At 39.4% G+C, this 22,967-nt stretch overlaps 4 protein-coding genes across 6 annotated transcripts in view; 3 read left to right on the top strand and 1 right to left on the bottom strand.

Annotated features, from left to right (window-relative positions):
- Positions 1–22,967, top strand: part of LOC105215648 (probable serine/threonine-protein kinase DDB_G0267686) — a 159,400-nt gene that overhangs the window by 36,160 nt on the left and 100,273 nt on the right. The gene's annotated exons all lie outside the window — the stretch shown is intronic.
- On the top strand, positions 4,190–6,395 carry LOC114804605 (uncharacterized). Its single transcript, XM_029043524.2, has one exon. It carries the CDS (start codon positions 4,343–4,345, stop codon positions 6,101–6,103), a length of 1,761 nt encoding a protein of 586 aa, XP_028899357.2. The 5' UTR covers positions 4,190–4,342; the 3' UTR covers positions 6,104–6,395.
- On the top strand, positions 9,713–11,945 carry LOC105217343 (uncharacterized). The gene has a single exon (XM_029043523.2). It carries the CDS (start codon positions 9,849–9,851, stop codon positions 11,679–11,681), a length of 1,833 nt encoding a protein of 610 aa, XP_028899356.2. The 5' UTR covers positions 9,713–9,848; the 3' UTR covers positions 11,682–11,945.
- Positions 15,110–22,652, bottom strand: LOC105217342 (uncharacterized). Its single transcript, XM_054234884.1, has one exon. The coding sequence runs from the start codon at positions 17,158–17,160 to the stop codon at positions 15,454–15,456; it is 1,707 nt and encodes a 568-aa protein (XP_054090859.1). The 5' UTR covers positions 17,161–22,652; the 3' UTR covers positions 15,110–15,453.

The following is a 22,967-nucleotide window of genomic DNA, read 5'->3' as shown; positions in this document are numbered from 1 at the left end:
AAGGCTTGGATTTGAACATATTTTTAAATCAGATTTGCAGAGTTGCCATTTGTCATACATTTGAAAAGGAAAGATATAAAATATTTCCATAAATAATGTAAGAATGCAAGGTATTCTGGAATGTATAATGTTCTATTTGATTATACATTTGGAAAAAAAATTAAATTTTATAAAATTTTTGGCTAATAAATCCTTCGAAAAATATTCGTGAAGACGTCAAATTATACAAATTAATATTTGACAAACATATGGTATATTTGTATATACAACTAGTTTGTACGCTAATTAAATTATTATGTCTTTAATATTTGTTTACATGTAAGCTGTTTGTGTTTACTCCCTTCATAACACTGGCGCATACCAAAATTAAAAAAAAAAACTAATAAAATGACGAAATAAAAAAAAACAATATTTACACATTAGTTCAAGTCATGTATTGTGTGATTGTTTATGGGCAAATTGTTGACATTTTTTAAATTCCATGGAGCAGTCTAAAATTGACAAAACACTCACTCACTACTTTGTATGAGTAAGCAGTGTAACCCAGCGAGCATAAACGATTTGATATGTAGTATGTAGTGATTTCTGAGCATCATAACCTATAAGCGAGTAAATATTAAAACAAATAAAAAGAAAATGCTGTGAAAATCAGATAAAGTATGCAATTTTTCAAAGAATTCTAATTCATTCAATTCTAAATCATTTTCTACAATATGAAAAAAAAAATCAAAATTTGATATCTAATGCATTCTGATTTAAGTACCTAGGTAATCTATTTTCATTTCACGTTCGTTTAATTTGTTTAACCCTAGACGCCTAACCTTCACTAGCCCGCTGTAAACCCTAACCATACGTCGATCCGATTTTAGAATTCACTGAGTTTACCATATTAAACTAGTATTGATCGAAGCGCTCGTAGAGTAGAGTAGTAGCGTACTCATCGTATTGACGAAGGTTAGGTGTCTAGAGTTAAATTCCGAATAAATATGTTTACGTGGTTACTTCATTTTTAGGTTTTTATGTGTGAGAGCTTGTTTAATAATTTATTTGTCGATATTTAATTAATTTCATGTGTACCTGCACGCACTTGAACTTCGTGTTTGGGTTGTACACGATGTGCCATTATAAACAAGTTTGAAAAAGAAAACATTTTGCAAAAAAATTTAAGAAATTTTATAATTGACAAAAATTTATATAAACATCATTGACCGAAACCGACTAATCAAGCGAAACAAAAAATATGGGACTATCTGAAGAGCATGATCATATTCGAGATCCGTCATATAACGAATTGCACCAAAGAATCCAAAATAGAGTACGAAACAAGTTCAATAGTTTACGGAGCTTTTACTTTAAAAACAATGTTCGGATGTACGAAAACAATAAATGAAATCAAGTAGTGGATGGAAGGTGAGTTCGAGGTCGAATCTCAGTAGTCTACTAAATCAAACTAGAACATTTCTTCAAGCTTCAAGATTTCTCCCAAGAAACTTATTTCAGAACAATTCATCCCACTCTCATTAATCATTGAAACTTACAGAAAGTTTTCAATACTTTTTAAATTAATTAATTTTAAAATAATTATTTTTTCAGTTACTAAATGCGATTACTTCCGTTGATGTAAGACACTTCGATACCGTATTATTATGAGAAATTGCAACCGTAGGCTACTCCTCAGGGTTTTACAGACCTACTATTACTAACAAGTAATTAGCAATTAGACAGTTTGCTAAACACTAATTGTCAATATTTGAATATACCAAAGGGATAATGCAAAACTAAAGTCATCAGTGCTAAATATAAAAGCAAACATTTCACATTCGACCTTTTAGTACGCATTCCGCGCTATTCGAATAATTACTTTCGCAACACAAAAAATATGTTGCCATTCACAATCTTCAGCGCCTTACTAATTCTACCCTGCCGTGGTGAGCCGGCCGATGTTGCGCGCATAGTGAATGATTTGAGTCGCGTCTTGGGTGCTACAAGTAATGTTCTTTACTCTTTCGATCAAGCAACGCATTCCAGAGCCATTACCAGGAACTTGACTTTGCCGAAGATGATAATTACAAGAAATGTAACTTACAATGTGAAACACAAAGTCGATAATCAAATACTAAGTATGGTTTTGCTGGTAGACGCTGCAACTATGGACCACAGCTTTCACAATATAGTGTTTAGCACTCTTATGCACTTGCACCACACAGATGTGGTCTTCTATTGGCCTCGTGAATTCACTCCAGTGACGGAAATATGGTTAGAACTTTTCACAATTTATTGGCAACATGGCTTCTACAATTTGTTGGTGATAGATATGGGCGGCCGACTCTTAACCTTGGACCCATTTCCACAACTGCGTGTCATTAACACTACATTACAGTCGTACACGAGTCAACGTAATAATATGTGCCGTGATTTGAAGGGTCACCGCTTACGTATCTCGTACGCACATGATCCATCACGTACGCTCATCTATCGACACCAAAAGACCGGCGAGTTGCAGTTTGTAGGAGCGGGGCCAAAAGTATTTGCAGCTTTCGCGAAGCGTTATAATGCTACGATTGAACCTTTGATTGCACAAAACTCTGCTGATTTCGACATAGATCACGTATGCCGACAACGACTTCAAGAACGCATTGTGGATGGTTGTGGTGATTGGTCCGTGCAAAGAGCAGAAGTGATTATTAGTGTTCCGCTACAGTTCTACAACTATTATTTGGTCGTACGTTGTGCACCGCCACTCTCCAAGCTTTATTACTTCCAGGTGCCATTTCAGGCGGCCGCTTGGCATGCCATCGGAGCCAGCATCTCTTTAGTAACGCTTATCAACGCGCTCTTAACACGACTACAGCGCGGGGAGTGGCACTTCGGACGTCTGGGTTTGGATGTGTGGGCTAGTTTTTTGTACTTGCCGTTTGATCTGCGACCGTTGGGACCGCGCTTGCGCTTTCTTATGTTTCTAACGCTCTTCTTAAGCGGTTTCATGCTCAGCAATATGTATCTCGGCTACTTGTCGAGCATACTCGGTAAGAGTGTTTACGAGCCTCAAATTAAGACGCTGGAAGACTTCCAACGAAGCAATCTCACCGTTATGACGCATGAGCATCAATATTATGTACTTCAGAAATATGGCTTACCACCGATTCTGGCCGATCGCTTGTTTAATGTCAGCTTTGACGAATATCAACTCCATCGCACCAATTTTGACACTCGCTACGCCTATGCGAATCCAGAGATAACCCAGCACCTATTTGATTACCAACAAAGGTTTTTGCGACGCCCGCTCATGCAGAAGTTGGAGAAGCAGATTACTTCCGTACTGTCAGGGCATGCCATCAAGAAGAACTGGCCACTAGAACAACTCTTCAACAAACATTCTTTAGAAATGTACGCCGGTGGTATGTACAAACGCTTCTTCGAAGAAGCTAACGTGAAAACCATAAGTTTAGGTTATGTGAATTATGTGAAAGAAGAGCCTACGGAGGTCAAACCTTTAGGTCTGGAATATTTCGCTACGCCAGCGGTGCTGTTGGGCTGTGGCTTTAGTTTGAGTTTTATAGCGCTGCTGATGGAGCTATTGCTTTCAAAAATGAAGAATCGTCGAGAAAATATAGACGCAAGAGCACAAAAGCACAAATAAAATTTTTATTCTATTATAAAGTACCAAACATTCTTATAATAAATGTATTATCAACTTCACTCAAATTGCTTCAAGGCATAATAAAATTGTTTGTAACACATATACGAGTACATATGCTTTTGACTGAAAAAATTGCAAACTGCGAGAGTATAAAATGTTCGGTTACACCCGAACTTAGTAGCCCTTCCTCCTTACTTGGTTTCATTTACTATAAGCAAGCTTGATATAAAATATATTTAATGAGTGTTATTATGGGAAATTTAATCTATTGGCAACTCCTCAGAGTCTTACAGACCTACTATTGTATGTATGTATGTGACTGGCGTTGCAGCTGTTTAGCCAGTTATAGCCGACTCGACGATAGTGCGCCGCCTCTCTTTCTCCTTCGCAGTTCGGCGCCAGTTGGAGATCCCAAGTGTAACCAGGTCGCTCTCCACTTGGCCTTCCCCTTCCTCGGATTCCTCCGGCGGGTACTGCATCGAACACAATCAGAGCTGGAGCAGACCTACTATTACTAGCAAGTAATTGGCAATTAGTTAGATTGCTAAACATAAATCGTCAATAATTTATTATACCAAAGTGATAATGCAAAACTGAAATAATCAGTGCAATATATAAAAGCAAACACTTCGCATTCTGCCGTTTTAGTGCGCGTTCCGCGCTATTCGAACGGTGTAACGGTTATTTTTGCAAATAAAAAACATGTTTCGATTCTCAATCTTGAGCGCCTTACTAATTCTACTCTGTCGTGGAGAGCCGGCCGATGTTGCGCGCATAGTGAATGATTTGAGTCGCGTCTTGGGTGCTACAAGTAATGTTCTTTACATATTTGATCCAGAAACGCAATCCGCAGCCATTACCAGGAACTTGACTTTGCCGAGGATCATAGTTACAAGAAATGTAACTTTCAATGTGAAGCACTCTTTCAATAAGCAAATAACAAGTGTGGTTTTTTTGACGGACACTGCAACTCTGAATCATAGCTTTCATATTATAGTGTTTGACACTCTTAGGCGCTTGCACCACACAGATGTGGTCTTCTATTGGCCTTGGGAATTCAGTACTGCGAGAGAAATATGGTTAGAACTCTTCACACTTTATTGGCAACATGGCTTCTACAATTTGTTGGTGGTAGATATGGGCGGTCAACTCTTAACATTGGAACCGTTCCCACAATTGCGTGTCGTTAACACTACATTAGAGTCGTACATAAGTCAACGTAACAATACTTGGCGTGATTTAAAAGGTCACCGCTTACGTATTTCTTATGCACACGAGCCATCACGTACCCTTATTTATTGTCTGCCAGAGACCGGCGAGCTGCAGTTCGAAGGAGTAGCTCCAAAAGTATTTGCCGCTTTCGCAAAGCGTTATAATGCTACGATTGAACCTTTGATAGCACAAAACTCCGCTGATTTCAACATATATCACGTATGCCGACAACGACTTCAAGAACGGCTTGTGGATGGTTGCAGTGATTGGTCCGTGCATAGAGCAGAGGCGACTATTAGCATTCCGCTACAGTTATACAACTATTATTTGGTTGTACCTTATGCGCCGCCACTTTCCAAGCTTTATTACTTCCAGGTGCCATTTCAGGCGGCCGCTTGGCATGCCATCGGAGCCAGTATCATTTTGGTGACGCTTATCACCACGCTTTTGACACGACTGCAACGCGGCGAGTGGCACTTCGGACGTCTGGGCTTGGATGTGTGGGCTAGCTTTATATACCTGGCGTTTGATCTGCGACCGTTGGAAACACGCTTGCGCTCTCTTATATTTCTAACGCTCTTCGTTAGCGGTTTTATGCTCAACAATTTATACCTCGGCTACCTGTCGAGCATACTCGGTAAGAGTGTTTACGAGCCCCAAATTAAGACACTCGAAGACTTTCAGCGCAGCAATCTAACCATTATGACTCATGAGAATCAATATTATGTACTTCAGAAATATGGCGTACCACAGATTGTGGCCGATCGCTTGTTTATTGCCAGCTATGATGAATATCAACGTCATCGCAACAATTTCGACACTCGCTATGCCTATATGAATCCAGAGATATCACAAACTCTATTTGATTATCAGCAAAGGCTTTTGCGGCGCCCACTCATGCGCAAATTGGACAAACCGATAACTTCACTACTGACAGCACAAGCCATTAGGAAGGATTGGCCGCTGGAAGAACTCTTCAACAAACATTCTTTAGAAATGTACGTCGTTGGTCTGTACAAACGCTTCATTGGAGATGCGAACGAGAAAACAATACGTTTAGGTTATGCTAATGATGCGAAAGAAGAGCCTACGGAGGTCAAACCTTTGGGTCTGGAGTATTTCGCTATGCCAGCGGTGTTGTTGGGCTGTGGCTATACTTTGGGCTTAATTGCGCTGCTGCTGGAGCTATTGCTTTCAAAAATGAAGAATCGTCGTGAGAATATAGATGCAACAGCACAAAAACAGATATAAAATGTTTATTCAGTATTATAAAGTACAAAATATTCAAGTATTAAATTTATTATCAAATACAGTCATATTCTTTTAAGACAAAATAAAATTGTTTGTAACACCTGAAATAAAACTAGTTAAGAATTAAATATTTCGAATTATCCAGGATGACGAGACGATTTGAAATTCGAATGTCTGTCCGTATTGAAACTTGGAAACTTTGCACAGATTCCTTGTAGAATCTCTAAGTTGTATGGAAAATATGGTACAAAGTGGATGCACTCACATTGGTATGAAAATTGAAAGTCAAAAAACGTCTCATATTAGGAACCACTCGACTATTATCTTGTGCACATTATTTTCTTATCATCAAGGCTACGATATGAAAATATACGAAATCGGTTCGCAACCACGCCTACTTTCCACATAACACAGTTTTAAATTCCATCTGTCTGTTTCACTTTACAACATATAAATCGAGAACCAGTCAAGATACAGAAACAATACTTTGCATAGACTGTACTTAGGAAGCTTAGCACCGCTTATCTAAAAATTCGCTTCTCGACATCGGACGATAACCTTCCAAGAACACAGATACACAACATGAGGGTATATATACCTGTGGCTAAATTTTTACCGAAAATAGCAGTAAGCCTTTCAGATCTATAGACTATATAAATTCAGAGAGTATATTTCCTTGTAATAATGTGTCTTTGTGTAACTATGGGTAGAACCGAGTCAAATCTTCCCCTAGACCACATATATTATATCTGCTTTAAAGATTTTCTCGCTTCCAGTGAGCTATAATTATTATTTTTTTTAATTTTTTAATACATCGCAAATTGCGAGAGTATAAAATGTTCGGTTACACCCGAACTTGGGCTACTAAGTTCCTCCTTACTTGGTTGCATTTACTATAAGCAAGACATATTTAATGAGTATTATTATGAGAAATGTAATCCATTGGCAAGTCCTCAGGGTCTTACAGACCTACTATTACTAGCAAGTAATTGGCGATTAGTTAGTTTGCTAAACACTAATCGTCAATAATTTATTATACCAAAGTGATTATGCAAAACTAAAATCTCCAGTGCAAAATATAAAAGCAAACACTTCGCATTCGGCTTTTTAGTGCGCACTCCGCGCCATTCGAACGGTGTAACAGTTATTTTTGCAAAATGAAAAACATGTTTCGATTCTCAGTCTTCAGTGCCTTACTAATTCTACCCTGTCGTGGAGAGCCGGCCGAAGTTGTGCGAATAGTGAATGATTTGAGTCGCGTCTTGGGTGCTACAAGTAATGTTCTTTACTTATTCGATCAAGCAACGCATTCCACAGCCATTACCAGGAACTTGATTTTGCCGAAGATCATAATTACAAGAAATGTAACTTACAATGTGAAGCACTCTTTCAATAATCAAATACTAAGTATGGTTTTGCTGGCAGACGCTGCAACTATGGACCTCAGCTTTCACAATATAGTGTTTAGCACTCTTATACGCTTGCACCACACATATGTGGTTTTCTATTGGCCCCGGGAATTCACTCCAGTGACGGAAATATGGTTAGAACTATTCACAATTTATTGGCAACATGGCTTCTACAATTTGTTGGTGATAGATATGGGCGGCCGACTCTTAACACTGGAACCGTTCCCACAATTGCGTGTCGTTAACAGTACATTAGAGTCGTACATAAGTCAACATAACAATACTTGGCGTGATTTAAAAGGTCACCGCTTACGTATTTCTTATGCACACGATCCATCACGTACCGTCATCTACCGACAGCCAGAGACTGGCGAGTTGCAGTTCGAAGGAGCCGGGCCAAAAGTATTTGCCGCTTTTGCGAAGCGTTATAATGCTACGATCGTGCCTTTGATTGCAAAAAACTCCGCTGATTTTAATATAGACCACGTATGTAGACAACGACTTCAAGAACGCCTTGTGGATGGTTGCAGTGATTGGTCCGTGCATAGAGCAGAGGCGATTATTAGCGTTCCGCTACAATTATACAACTATTATTTGGTCGTACGTTGTGCACCGCCACTCTCCAAGCTTTATTACTTTAAGGTGCCCTTTGAAACGGCCGATTGGCATGCCATCGGTGCCAGTATCATTTTGGTGACGCTTATCACCACGCTTTTGACACGACTGCAGCGCGGCGTGTGGCACTTCGGACGTCTGGGCTTGGATGTGTGGGCTAGTTTTCTGTATTTGGCGTTTAATCTGCGGCCGATGGGAACACGTTTGCGCTCTCTTATGTTTCTGACGCTCTTCTTAAGCGGTTTTATGCTCAGCAATTTGTACCTCGGCTACTTGTCGAGTATACTCGGTAAAAGTGTTTACGAGCCCCAAATTAGGACACTCGAAGACTTTCAGCGCAGCAATCTCACCATTATGACTCATGAGAATCAATATTTTGTACTTATGAGATATGGCGTACCACAGATTGTGACCGATCGCTTGTTTATTGCCAGCTATGATGAATATCATCGTAATCGCAACAATTTCGACACTCGCTACGCCTATATGAATCCAGAGATATCACATGCCCTATTTGATTATCAACAAAGGCTTTTGCGACGCCCACTCATGCACAAATTGGACAAACCGATAACTTCACTACTGACAGCACATGCCATTAGGAAAGATTGGCCGCTGGAAGAACTCTTCAACAAACATTCTTTAGAACTGTACGCCGCTGGACTGTACAAACGCTTCATTGGAGATGCGAACGAGAAAACAATACGTTTAGGTTATGCTAATGATGCGAAAGAAGAGCCTACGGAGGTCAAGCCATTGGGTCTGGAGTATATCGCTATGCCAGCGGTGTTGTTGGGCTGTGGCTTTAGTTTGAGTTTTATAGCGCTGCTGTTGGAGTTATTGCTTTCCAAAATGAAGAAGCATCGAGAAAATATGGATGGAGCAGCATAAAAACAGATATAAATGTTTACTCAATATTATAAAGTACAAAAATTAAATGGATTATGTTTCTGCTTTTCAATTGCACTCAAATTGTTTTAAGTCATAATAAAACCGTTATTTATGTATAACAAATAAATCGAGGTGACGAGACGATTTGATATTCGGATGTCAGTCTATCTGTCGGACCATATGTCCGTACATGCGATAAGTTGAGTAAATATTAATAAACCTTGGTGCCCTGGCAGAAGTACTAATTTTTATGGATAATATTGTTCAAAAATGGAAAGTATTTTGGTAAATAATCACTTCTCAGAAATCACTCGATTAATTTCAACCCAATGTTACATTGGAAAATGGGCAATATCGGTCCACAACCAGGTACCGAGCAGGAGGACCTAAGTGACTGACTAATTGTTTTCCGAAAATATCGGTAAATATCTCAGCTATTTTATATAAATTCAGAGTAATAAAGTGGGTAAAATCGGTGCAGGAATTACCCTATATACTAGATATAATGATTTTCGTTATTCTAATGAACTTTGTGCCGAATAGAGTCTGTTATCTTAAGACAATTTTTTATAACAAAGAGAGAGAACGGGGTATTGGATATTCGGTTACAGCTGAATTAAGCCTCCCCTTATTTGTTTTTAATTATTTTCCGCGACTACTTAGGCTGACACATTTAAAGTGTTTTGTGCTGTGAAATTTAAGCCATAGGCGACTCCTCTGGGTCTTACAGGCCTATTATTATTAGCAAGCAATCAGTGATTAGTCGGTTATATAAATATTAGTTTTCAGTAATAAACCAAAGATGTATGTACCGCAAACTATAAAAGCAAATGTTTCGGGTTCAGTCATTTAGTGTGTATTTCAAACTATTCGAGCGGTGTAATAATTATTTTCGAAAAACAATAAACATGTGGCGAATCACACTCTTCAGTGCCTTACTAATTCTACTCTGTCATGGAGAGCCTGCCGATATTGCGCGCTTAGTGAATGATTTGAGTCAAGTCTTGGATGCCACAAGTAACATAATTTTTTCATTCGAACCAACACCGCTTTTTGCAACTATTACGAGGAACTTGACTTTGCCGAAGATCATAATTACAAGAAATATAACATACGAAGTGAGAATGACTTTCGATACGCAAATACTTAGTGTGGTTTTGCTCGAAGATACTCCATCATTGGATTTTCGCTGGCACAGTATAGTCTTTAGCACCCTCAGACGTCTGCATCACATCGATGTACTCTTCTATTGGCCTCGGGAAATCACTGCTGCGACAGAAATATGGTTAGAACTCTTCACACTTTATTGGCAACATGGCTTCTCCAATTTGTTGGCGGTAGATGTGGACGGCCAACTCTTAACACTGGAACCATTTCCACAGCTGCGTGTGATTAACACTACTTTACAGTCGTACATAAGTCAACGTAATAATACTTGGCGTGATTTGAAGGGTCACCGCTTACGCATCTCTTCCGCGCACGATCCACCGCGTACGCTCATCTATCGACAGCCCAACAACGGCGAAAGACAGTTCGATGGCGCTGCGCCTCAAATATTCGCTGCGTTCGCGAAGCGTTATAATGCAACGATCGAACCCGTGTTAGCACCAAACTCCGCTGATTTTAATATAGATCACGTATGTAGTGAACGATTACAGGCACGCCTTGTAGATGCTTGCAGCGATTGGGGGGTGTATAGCGCCGAGACTATTGTGAGCACGCCGTTACAATTGTATAACTGTTATTTAGTGGTGCGTTATGCGCCACCACTTTCCAAGCTTTATTACTTCCAGGTGCCCTTTCAGGCGGCCGTGTGGCGGGCTATCGGAGCCAGCATCTGTTTGGTGACGCTTATCACCGCGCTGTTGACACGACTGCAGCGCGGTGAGTGGCACTTCGGTCGTCTGGGTTTGGATGCGTGGGCTAGCTTTCTGTACTTGCCGTTTGATCTGCGGTCGATGGGAACACGCTTGCGCTCACTTATATTTGTAACGCTCTGCGTAAGTGGTTTCATGCTAAGCAATATGTATCTAGGCTACCTGTCGAGCATACTTGGGAAGAGTGTTTATGAGCCACAAATTAAGACGCTGGAAGACTTTGAGCGCAGCAATCTAACTGTTATGGCGCATGAGTATCAAAATTTCGTATTTAGAAAATATGGCGTACCACCGATTGTGGCCGAACGCTTGCATATCGTCAGCTATGAGGAATTTCTCGTGCATCGCAATAATTTCGACACTCGCTACGCCTATATGAATCCAGAGATAACACAGGAACTCTTTGCCTACCAACAAAAGTTTTTGCGACGCCCTTTCATGCAGAAATTGGAGAAACCGATCATTTTCGTTTTGGCAGGTCACGCTCTCAAAGAGGGTTGGCCACTGGAGGAACTCTTCAACAAACATTCTTTAGAAATGTACGCCGCTGGGCACTACAAACGTCTCAAGGAGGAAGCGAATCTAAAAACAATAAGTTTAGGTTATGTTAATTATGCGAGAATGGAGCGTACGGGTGTGAGACCTTTGGGTCTGGAGTATATTGCTATGCCAGCGTTGCTTTTGGGCTGTGGCTATGGTTTGAGCTTTATGGTGCTGCTGTTGGAGTTATTGTTTGCGAAAATGAAGAAGCATCGGGAGAATACACTTAAATCTTTATCAAATTAGAGTTGTATTGTAAAAATTTTAAAATTTATTATGAAAATTAATGTTAGCAAGTGCTTGAACTGTCTTTGTGGCAACGAAAATAGAGACACGCCGCATACCAAAGTGACAGTTATGTTATATTGAATATGATAAATTATGGATTTTTATTATTACAAAAACAAAAAATGCAACGCTGCGCAATAAAGGCATACACCCACACAAATCGGATTTTTTTTTTTTTTTTTGATTTTCTTTAATTAATCATTGTCTACGGCACACAAATATTTTGTAAAAGCAAAAAAAAAATTACTGGAATTTACAAAATTGCCACACAATAGCCTGCCGTTTATGTTTCAGCGGGTTTTGACATCTCAAGTGGCCAGCGGACTTTTGAAGCTTTCAGTTCTTACTTTCGCACAAGTTTGAAATGTCGATAAGTAAACGATTATCAGCGATAATGCATTCCTGCTTTCATTTTTTTGGTTTTTTTGTTTTTGTATCTGCGCATTTATGCAATTGGAAATGACAGTTGGCGCCAGTGCACTCATTGAAGATTCGATCGATTACACATTGCAGTACACTGTGCGAAATTAGCATAGGTAGGCCCGAAGAGTACATTTCTCACTTACTCATTATTACCAGTCAGGGAGTGCATTTATACCAGTGAGCAAGTTTTTATCTCTTATCTTATCGATTCTCAACTGAGAAAAATAAATTATCTTTAGGGAGAGTAGCCATAATATCTATAACCACAGAGAGATCCGAGAGAAATTCCTTTTTAGTCTATAATAAGAGATTTACAAGAGGATCAGGTATAGAGTATATTCATGTTTTCAACTAGGGATACCTTTAGAACATTCCGAAGTACCGACCCTAATTTGTTTGTCTCACATTTTGTCTTATTGTCATGCCCACGACTGTCTCAATACTGGTGTACTTTGCAAGTGGCACCCGCACCATTGGAAGTGTCTACTAAATTGTTGTAAAGCTATTTTAAGCGACACTAAATCAAGGCTATTTCCCGTTCCGTAGAAAAAAGTAAAGAAATTTTCTAAACAAACAAGCGATAATACAATTTAAGAGTCTTTCAAGTGTAAACAATAGCGAAATACAATGAGAATTGCTAAATCATTTGCAAATCCATATTGGAGAAGCACTCCTACTAACTTAAGCCGCACTCAACGTGGCACTACGATTTTCGCTTATTAAAAAATATTTAGCAATACAATAAATCGGCTGCACTTTGCTAATTATAAATAAGTAGATAATATAGATAAACCTAAAATAGATAATATTGATTTAAGTAAAAGAACAGCAAATCCAAATAGTTCTGTAATCAGAGAGAGATTGTGGCATTTCCAGGAAAAACACTTCAAATCGATTTGAACAGGTGTAAAGTGGTTCTGATTTTATGTATAGGTAAATAGAGCGTTAGAAAACGCTTAAAATATTTCTAATAATTGTGTAATTGTTGCTAAAGCTTTATCTTTGTATTTCTTGTATGTGTTATCTCTTTAAGTGTGTTTACCTAGGAAACGAAATCAAAACAAAATCCAGAAAATGTAACTGACCTTTGCGGTATTAAACGGTGTTTCCATTGACCTTGACTGTCAACTGAGGTGGCGGTCAAACGATATAAATATTCAGCTTGAAAAGCACACCTAAAGCTCCGGATTTTGTGCAACTCTGCAGCTTAGTGAGAGCTGTTCAATGCCGTAATTGACACTAAAGCACACGCAACAAGGTCTCACTAATAACCAACTTCTACTTACTCGACTCTACCGTCAAGCGATCTATATGCTAAGCACTAACGAAGCTTTAAGGTCATATGATTCGCGCTGACTCCACCATTATTAGAAGCTTACTTCCAATGAGCCTTCAAATATCAATGTTGTAAAGGACGATGACTCAAAGTAGCTTGGCCACGAGGAGTTCACTAATTAACTAATAATGTTGGTATTTTATCAGTTTTGAAATTTTTGCTAAGGTCGTTTATTTTGGCGAAATAAAATAATAAAGCACACACACAACAATAACAATAACAATACGAACATATGAAAGTGCGAGTAATTAGGCAATAACGGAAGAACGTTGAGGAAAATGTGCTTGCGACACAAGTATCTTTTTAATCATATCTGTCTGCTGGCTATCTATGCCGAAACAGTTAGGCATGTCGTTGCGGGTGGAGCACGGTTGGCACTTGGAATGTGGGTACTTCACCACACTTTCGACACGTTCCATATGTTATTGTGCTCGTAAAAGCAAGTAAAATAGCAATTGTTGTAAATTAATAAAAAACGAAGCAAATATAAATAATACATAACCCAGTGCGTAAGAAATTTATAAAAATATTGAAGATGTATAGACTTACTGAGTATATTTCATTGAAGCGGAGAGTTTTTGTTAATAAACTCGTAACGTAGTTGCATTAAAAAGATAAAAGCGCAATTGAATTCGAATAAATTTTATATTTTTTTGTAGTGGAGAGTTGTGGAGACTTGCTAAAAAGCACCGAAAAAAATATTTTGAGCTATATTAGTGAAAACAAGATTAATAAAATCAAAATTTAAGCAGTGTAGAATTTGGAGAGTTGTGGAGACTTGGTAAAAATGCTCTGCAAATGATGTTTTGAGCTATATTAGTGAAAACAAGATTAATACAATCAAAATTTAAGCAGTGTAGAGTTTGGAGAGTTGTGGAGACTTGCTAAAAAGCAACGCAAAAAATGTTTTGAGCTATATTAGTGAAAACAAGATTAATACAATCAAAATTTAAACAGTGTTGAGTTTGGAGAGTTTGGAAAAAACTTCTTTATTAGTTTTATTTGTATAAAAATTCTATAATATTGCATATAATAATCATATTTTCGTAAGAAAAATATGACAAAAGACCTTGCGCAACCAAAAATGTAAAGTATCTACGCATGTATCCATATAGTAATGGAAAACTACAATTTAAACATTTGCGCACCTGAAATCTGGTCGTTTTCTGTTAATTTCTTTGTTGTAGCAGCACTTGCTCGCTAATTGTCTTCTCTCTTCACCACTCTCCATTTGGTTGCGCCAAATCACTGATTCCACAGATAACAAAGGAATTTACAATTTCGACGCAATAGGCTGGGCTATACCTAGTATTAAATTGTAAGTATTGCGAATGGAAATATTTAAGCGCCTGCGATTGCACCTATAATTATTTGGCATGTGTCATTGTTTTGAACTGTGAGTACTTCAGTCGGCAACACGTGTAACAAGTAATTGAGTGTTGGTGCAAATGGTTAAAAAATATAAATTCCACGGGAATTTAACAAATGACTGATAAGGTGTACATAATTACGTATGTATAGAAATGCTGAAGTGGTATATTATAAATATATATGTATTAATTTGTTTCTAGTCTAAAAAATGAAGAAAATAAAGGTTTATTATCAAACGTAGAGCCAAAACCATTTATATACTAAAAAATTAGAAATGATTATTTAGTGGAGAGTTTGGAGACTTGACAAAAACCTGAGGAAACTCAACAAAAACTTGAGTAGTAAGGCGTGCAAAATAATTTGTGGAAATAACGCTGTTCCCTTGAATGTTGTAAATGTGGAGAGTTTGGAGAGTTTTTTTCAAATGTTATATTTTATTATGAAAACACTTTTTAGCATGCAATACATAATTTAGACATTAAGCGCTGATATTTTATAGACAATAAGCTCTTTTAAGTCGCTTTAAATTGTGGTATTTTTCATAAAAAGAAAGTTGAGAGAGACGATTATGCGAACAATGTCAGCTACTTGCTATATAACTTATTTCCAATAATAATATTTCACTAGTTCACTAAAGAAAGCCATTAAAGCCAGTGCATATCCTATAGTTAAAACCATACCGGGGATTTGAAAATATTCCAGTTTTAGCGGTTTCACCCTCTCCACATTCTCCGTGTGAAAATATTTTGTGATATTCATACGCATTGCATCTGCATGGCTTTGTCGCTGTAGATGCATATGAATGCCAGTTTCGTAGACGCGATATAAATAGGCATTTAGTAGATTTTCGAAAAATGTATCATTCCCGATGACAATGCCACCCCACACGGTCATAATAGACGGTTTTATTATACGCATTCTGCAGTTTCGCAAGTATTTTTGTTGATTAAGCAGTAAATTACATTTATCGACCGCACACAAGTAGGCATAGCGTGTATCCAATGCTAACTGTTTACTCGAGACCTCATCCGAGGACATCTCTTGAGTGCGTTCAAGCAATTCTAGCGATGCATTGTAGCTGCGCAGCAAGCCAAGATCGATATCGCGGAGTATAATTGAAATATTACGTGGCTTCAAGTCCGAAAGATCTTTGATTTCTCTCTCATTAATATGCACACTAAAGAAGCTCGAGAGAAGCGCCAAATAATATGTGGACAGTAAATAACCGCTTATCACGAGTACCAAGTAGAGTAAACGCTGAGTATAACCGGTAAATGGACGCAAACGAAACGGCATATAGAGTAGAGAAGCTGTCAAGTCGAGAAACAATTGATCAACGCACCAGCGAGAGTAGCGCCACCAGCACATCAACGCCAAGATCAACGTGAGCAAAATGAGCGTGAGCGCGATCCACAGCCACATTTGCAGTGCAAATGGCGCGGCGAAATAATAGAACGCCGGTAGCTGGTGTGCACAAGGCACCATTAGGTAAACATCATACAGATACAGTGGTTTAGTCAGGTAGACCTCATCGCCTAAGAAATAATAATCGGTGCATAAATCAAGTTCCTTCCGCGCGATCATCTGCAGGCATTCACGAGTTTTGTACACCTTAGACTGTCGATTTCTTTGCAGGGTTGCATTGTGTAGACGCGCAAACAGTTCTGTTAAACGTGGTAAAAAGCCATGAAGCACCACGTTTCCCTGCGCGTCTTCGATTATCAGCGAACGCGGTGGACTAAAGCTACCATCATAGCGTATGGCGTAGCCTCTGAGATTCCTTGGTGCATACTGTTCATCGAAGTAAGCGTTCAGTGTTGTATTGAGTAGCCGCAAGCGCGGAAAAGGTGTGTAAGTGTTGAATACAGTAGCGTTTTGCTCGGTTGCGAGCAATACATGCAAGAACTTCTGTCGCCAACACCACTCGAAGAGCCAGCGCTGATCTTCGTACCCGTAAGCTACAAACAACACGAGCGCATGGGTGAAGCGCCTGTTGGTATGCAACAAAGCGCGTAACTGCTGTAGCTGCTCCATAAATGTTGGCGCTAAAAAGATCACGGTGAGTACACGCGAATTGTACAAGTCCTCTAATGGAGTTGCAACTTTTGCTGAGGCGAGAATCTTTGGCGGCAGTTGTTGCTGTAAGACCGCTTGAAAATCTAAGCTGGAATGAGTAGTTGTGTAGAATATAGTAGTGGTTGCTTTAATTTTGGCATTCAGTGTTTGTACAACATGCGTCAACCCTGTGGCTTCTGCATCCGCATAGCAAATCAGATAGCTACAAAGTAGTAATGAGAGCTGCCTCATAGCTGAAAATAATCAAATAAGTGTTGTGCGTAACTTGGTGATTATTTATGGTAGACCTACCACAACACTCACCGCTTAAAGTAACACCTTTAATTATAAGCAACAGCCTATTATTAGGCAAACACAATTATAGTTATTTACGGGCGCCTTTGACAGTGAAAATTCGCGGTTTCCAGCGTTGAAAGGCGTTGCGTATTATGAGCCACTTGAGACCGCTTTGGAGAAAGCCGTAAAATATATTGAATTTTATGCACAGCACTCTCTCGAGATTTCTGTATAAATACTGTCATCGCTTTTGGACTGTTCATCGATAATTGTTTGTTGTAATTAAAATAATTGAACTTCAATGTCTAATAATTGGTTTATCATACAACAACAATATACGCACTTACAGGGGCTACTCTATTGCATCTCTATGAAGCCCACACCTGCCTGTCTCGCATTGCAATTTAATGCAGCGGGGTCGCTATGAGCTGTACAGTTACAAAATGTACTTCACTTTGTTCGGTCGCACTTTATTGATTTCGTTATTAAGCTCACACATAGTACCGCCGAACGAATTTATAACTTCATTAAGTCGTAAAATCAGCACACGCACTCAATTAATCTACTGCGCCGAATACAATGTACTCTGCAATCAACTAATTAAGCAATTAGATGCACCTAAACTCAGTCTCAATGGAAACCACACCGTGAAACTCAAAGGGTTCTATCACTCGAATACGCTGGTGATCGTGCTACTTGCACGCGACAGCACGGCGCAGCAAGCGCAGCTAGGGAGCCTCCGAAAAATGTTGCAGGGTTGGCAATACACACATATACTGTTCATCCATGTGCCGTTAGCAGACGAAGAGCAAACAAGTACCTCACTGGAACTCTCATCGACAGCTCCACACACTTGGCGTTGGCTGTTCGATTGGTGCTGGTCGAATGGTTTCTTAAAAGTCTTACTATTGAAGTCCTGGTCCCAAACAGCAGTGGAATTGTTAACCTACACGCCATTTCCCATTTTTCGTGTGCATCACACAACACTTTCGAAATATCTACAAGCAATCAGTCGCACACCAAACCTACAGGGTATGCCTATACGCGCTGGTATAGGCAATAATCCACCACGTACCATCTTGTACAGGGATCAAGATGGCGAGCTTGTGCTGAAAGGCATGATACCGGAGTTGTTGCGTTTGTTTGCTGCGCGTTACAACGCCACACTCGTGTTAAGCGAACCGCCAGTACCGCCAAATAACACTTACGAGCCGAAATTTTGTATTTTCGAGGTGCTTTCGGGCAATTTAGATCTCTGTGCTGATGCGTTCCTAGCCACGGAGCTCATACCAACAACCCACCCTGTATTCATTTATATGGGTTATCTGCTAGTGCGTTATCCACGTTCCATACCCAGATACCGTTACTTTTTCACTCCATTTTCTTCATATGTGTGGCTGCTCTTGGTGTCTACAATCGTGTTCGTTATTGCCTTTACCACGATCATCGGGCGTTTACAGTCTGGTGCTTGGCGTTTCGAATATTTTATGCTCGAGGTGGTCAGAAGTTTCTTGCAGACAGCTTTCGAATTGGCTTTGATAAGTGGACGGCTGCAGCCGTTCCTAAGTATTCTGCTCACTGTTAGCGGCTTCGTAATCTCATCAATTTATTTGACATGTCTCTCCAGCATACTGACCACCGAAGTATATGAACGTCCGATTGAGTCTTTCGAGGATTTACACGCATTAAAAATTCCCGTACTCGTCTCTGATATAGACAACAAGTACATACCACTGTACGGTATACCAAGCATTGTGGAAGAGCTCTTCAAAGTGAAACCTGTGGCTGAGATCAATGCATACCGCGATTCACTCGATCCCAATTATGCGCAACTATTAATCTTTGACAAGTGTCAGCTTTCTATGTACAGACAACGGTTTTTGCTACGACCACGCGCTGTTATCTTGGACATACCCGTGGAGACCGCTTGCGGTGGTATACCGATGAAAGAGAACTCTCCCTTCAAGACATTACTCGATCTACATATATTACACATTTTCGATCATGGCCTGTTTTGGCATCTCTCAGCCGTGTCTATGGAGGATTCTGTGCGTTACGGCAACTTGACGACGTTTCAAACGGAATACCGCGAGGTGAAGCCCTTAAATATGGAGTTTTTCCAAATGCCTGCTCTACTGCTGGCCTGTGGCTGTACGTTGTCATTGATCTGCTTTTTTGCCGAAATAATTGTGCACAGGCTTCGCAATTTGTAAACATAAAATATGTGAAAGAACACTTGAAATGAATACTTCTGTTTTCTGCACACACAATTTTGATTGTCACTCATACAAATAAAAATTTAATAAACTTCATTTTAATTATAGCAATACGCTCGGCACAGAAGAGAGAATTACTTCAAATAGGAATAGTTTAGGTTAGATTGGCAACAGAGGTAATGTGTGTCGGTTGGATCAATTAAATACCGGGTTCCCGTAGAGTCAAAAACTGTAAGATATGATTCAAAAGATCCTCATATACAAATCGAGAAAGCGCTTTGAGCCTATCACACATCTGTTTAATCTGTGATTATTCTCGATTGAAATTATCGACAACTTCGTATATTTTTGCAATCATCCCATCTGGGTCCCAAACCTAAAAGAAACCAAGCCTTATGAGCTTTGTTCAACATCGGTATCATATTTTGAACAATTAGTGGAGTATGATTAATACTACCACCATAGAATCGACGGCACTATATCCTGTGATCTCATATTTGTAGGAGGCAGCCTTTCTTCAACCCTCGGTCAGCATATGTTCCACACCCTCGCACTCTCTTTTGAAAGGCGCTATATTTTAATTCGATCGATTTCCATTTCACATAAAATTTTCAAATAATTAAATTAATTGTCTTAATAAACTGACTTTAATGACTTTACCACTAATAATTGGCTTAATTTAGAAATTTAATTTAATGAAAAACACTTAATTAGTTAATACGCTCTTTTTCACAACATTTACAGTGTTTCAAAGGCGTTGAGTGAAACAGTCTAAAGATGAGCGTGCGACATACGTTTGAGCTCACAATTTTTTGCGCGGCTTTAGCTTCAATGCTTTCATTACAAGCCAAAAACGCTCAACAGCCGGGTCAGTTTATAGACACATTAAGTCGTAGAATCAGTGCGCATACTTTATTATTTTACTGTGATGCCGATAATAATCTGTGCAATAGATTGATAAAGCAATTGCAAACGCCGCGACTTAGAATCACCACAAACTCTGCTGTCAAATTGAAGGGTTACTACCACGCGGATGTACTCGCTGTAGCAATACTTGAAAGAAACAACGCTTCGGAAGAACAAAACCTCACAGGATTACTAAGGACTCTGCTCCACAGCCAACATACTCATATACTCTTTATGGCTACGAAAGCATCTTTGGTTCCCACAACAAATAGTACTCCACAAAAAACGCAACTGACACTCGGTGCATGGCGTTGGCTCTTCGATTGGTGCTGGTCGAATGGTTTCCTAAATGTGCTACTTTTAGAATCCTGGAAGAAAGCGAACCGTACAGCTCTGGAACTCGTCACATACACACCATTTCCTAGTTTGGCTATACACCACACAACACTTTCGAATTATTTACGTACCAGAAAACGGCATAGAAACTTTCACGGCGCACCGATACGCGTTGGTATAGGCAATAATCCACCACGTGCAATACTCTACCAGGACTTCCAAGGGAAGCATGTATATAGGGGAATAGTACCGGAGTTTTTACGGTTATTCGCTTGGCGCTATAATGCCACGCTCGAGTTCGTCGAAGTTAAGGTGCCGGCAAATAACACGTTCTCGACGAAATATTGTATTGATATGCTCGCCGTGAGAGAATTGGATCTGTGTGCCGATTCGTATATAAGTACTAAAGCAATCTCAATAAGTCGCCCGATATTTATTTATATGGGCTATCTACTTGTGCGGTATCCTCAATCTATCCCCAGATACCGTTATTTCTTCACACCATTTGCGCTGGAAGTATGGCAGTTATTGCTTGCGACATTTGTTTTGATATTTGCTGTAACCACGATCATTAGCCGTCTGCAGTACGGTTTTTGGCGTTTTGAATACTTTTTTCTCGAAGTTTTCGGCAGCCTCTTGCAAATCCCTTGCAAGTTATCTCTAATACACGGGAATGTTAACCCGTTCTTGCGACTTCTGTTTAAAGTTTGCGGCTTCGTAATCTCATCGATATATTTAACATGCCTCTACAGCATCTTGACCACCGAAATTTATGAACGAGAGATCGAGTCATTCGAGGATTTGCACAGGCTGAATATTTCCGTTTTAGTGCCCGATGAGGATAAGCAAGTTGTTAAATATTTCGCAATTCCTAGAATCGTGCAAGAGCTTTTCGAAATAAGACCATTGAATGAGGTAATGGCACTCCGCGATACACTGGATCCCCACTATGCACAGCTTATGTTCTTCGACATGTGTCAGCTGCATTTGTACAGGCAACGTTTCCTGTTGCGACCGCGTGCAAAGCTCCTAGATATTCCAGTTGAGTCATCCATCGGTGGTGTACCGATAAAAAAGAATTGGCCATTTACCGATTTGCTCGATATGCATATATTACACTTTCTCGATTACGGTTTCTTCTGGCATGCCTTGGCCGAGTCACTAGAGGAATCGATACAGCACGGTAACTTGACTACATTTCCAACGGAAGACCGGGAGGTGGTGCCGCTAAATTTGGAGTATTTCGAAATGCCTGCTCTACTTTTGGGCAGCGGTTACACAATGGCGTTATTAGCTTTCATAGGCGAGCAAATGATGCATAGGATTTATAAGTAAAGACATTTGGAGAAGTTCTGATATTTTAATATATATATTTACTATAATCTATAAAGGTCCGGTTCTCTGATTTTGAAAATTGTCGAGAAAGTAATTTTTTACACGCATTCAATTAATAAAATGGCTTTGAATCTAATTGAATGCAATACATATTCCACCATGAGTAATTATCTTAAATCATATAATTAGCTAGGAAATGAGTATTGACTTTCACACCTACTATACTTTTGAGTATTGGGAGTTAATTTCTAACCAATGGTTTTCATACGACGTGAAAGTAATTAAGAAATTGCTTACATAACACCATTTTAATTACTACTTTATGAGAAATAGTTAATTAGTCGCATACATAATAACAAATCTGTAGATACATAATAAAGCAAAAATATCCATTGTCTTTACGTCCTTCCGTCAGTCCAAAAATGTATTTAACGCAGTCGGTGGGTTTTGTGCTCCTGAGCAGTGCTGTACTGTCTTTAGTGCAAATCAAAAACGCTCAACAGTCAGCCGAGTTTATAGCCGATCTAAGCAAGAGTATCGATGCAAGCACTATATTATTCTACTGTGACAAAGATAGTTCTTTTTTCTGCGATCAACTAATGCGAGCATTGAACACGCCAAAGCTTCGTCTTACCACGAACCACAATCTAAAGCTGAGAGGGTTTTATCGTACCAGTATTCTGACCGTTGCAATACTTAAACTTCAGAACGTTACGGAACTCCAGGGCTTAGCAAAAACTCTGCGCGGCCGACAGCACACGCATATACTCTTCATCGACGAACAGCGGCTAACGCTACGCAACAGCAGTAGATATCTGCAAGACGCGTCGCCGGCTCTGAACTCCTCGATTGGTGCTGATCGCATGGCTACCTGAACGTCCTACTATTAAATGCTGCTCCAACAACGCACCGAAAAGCTATGGAACTAGTCACTTATAATCCATTTCCTAGTTTACGTGTTGACTATAC

Source organism: Zeugodacus cucurbitae, chromosome 6 (genome assembly GCF_028554725.1).
Source record: "Zeugodacus cucurbitae isolate PBARC_wt_2022May chromosome 6, idZeuCucr1.2, whole genome shotgun sequence".
NCBI lineage: Eukaryota > Metazoa > Arthropoda > Insecta > Diptera > Tephritidae > Zeugodacus > Zeugodacus cucurbitae.
Note: the sequence above shows the minus strand (reverse complement) of the source record. Positions and strands in the feature narration are given on the sequence as shown.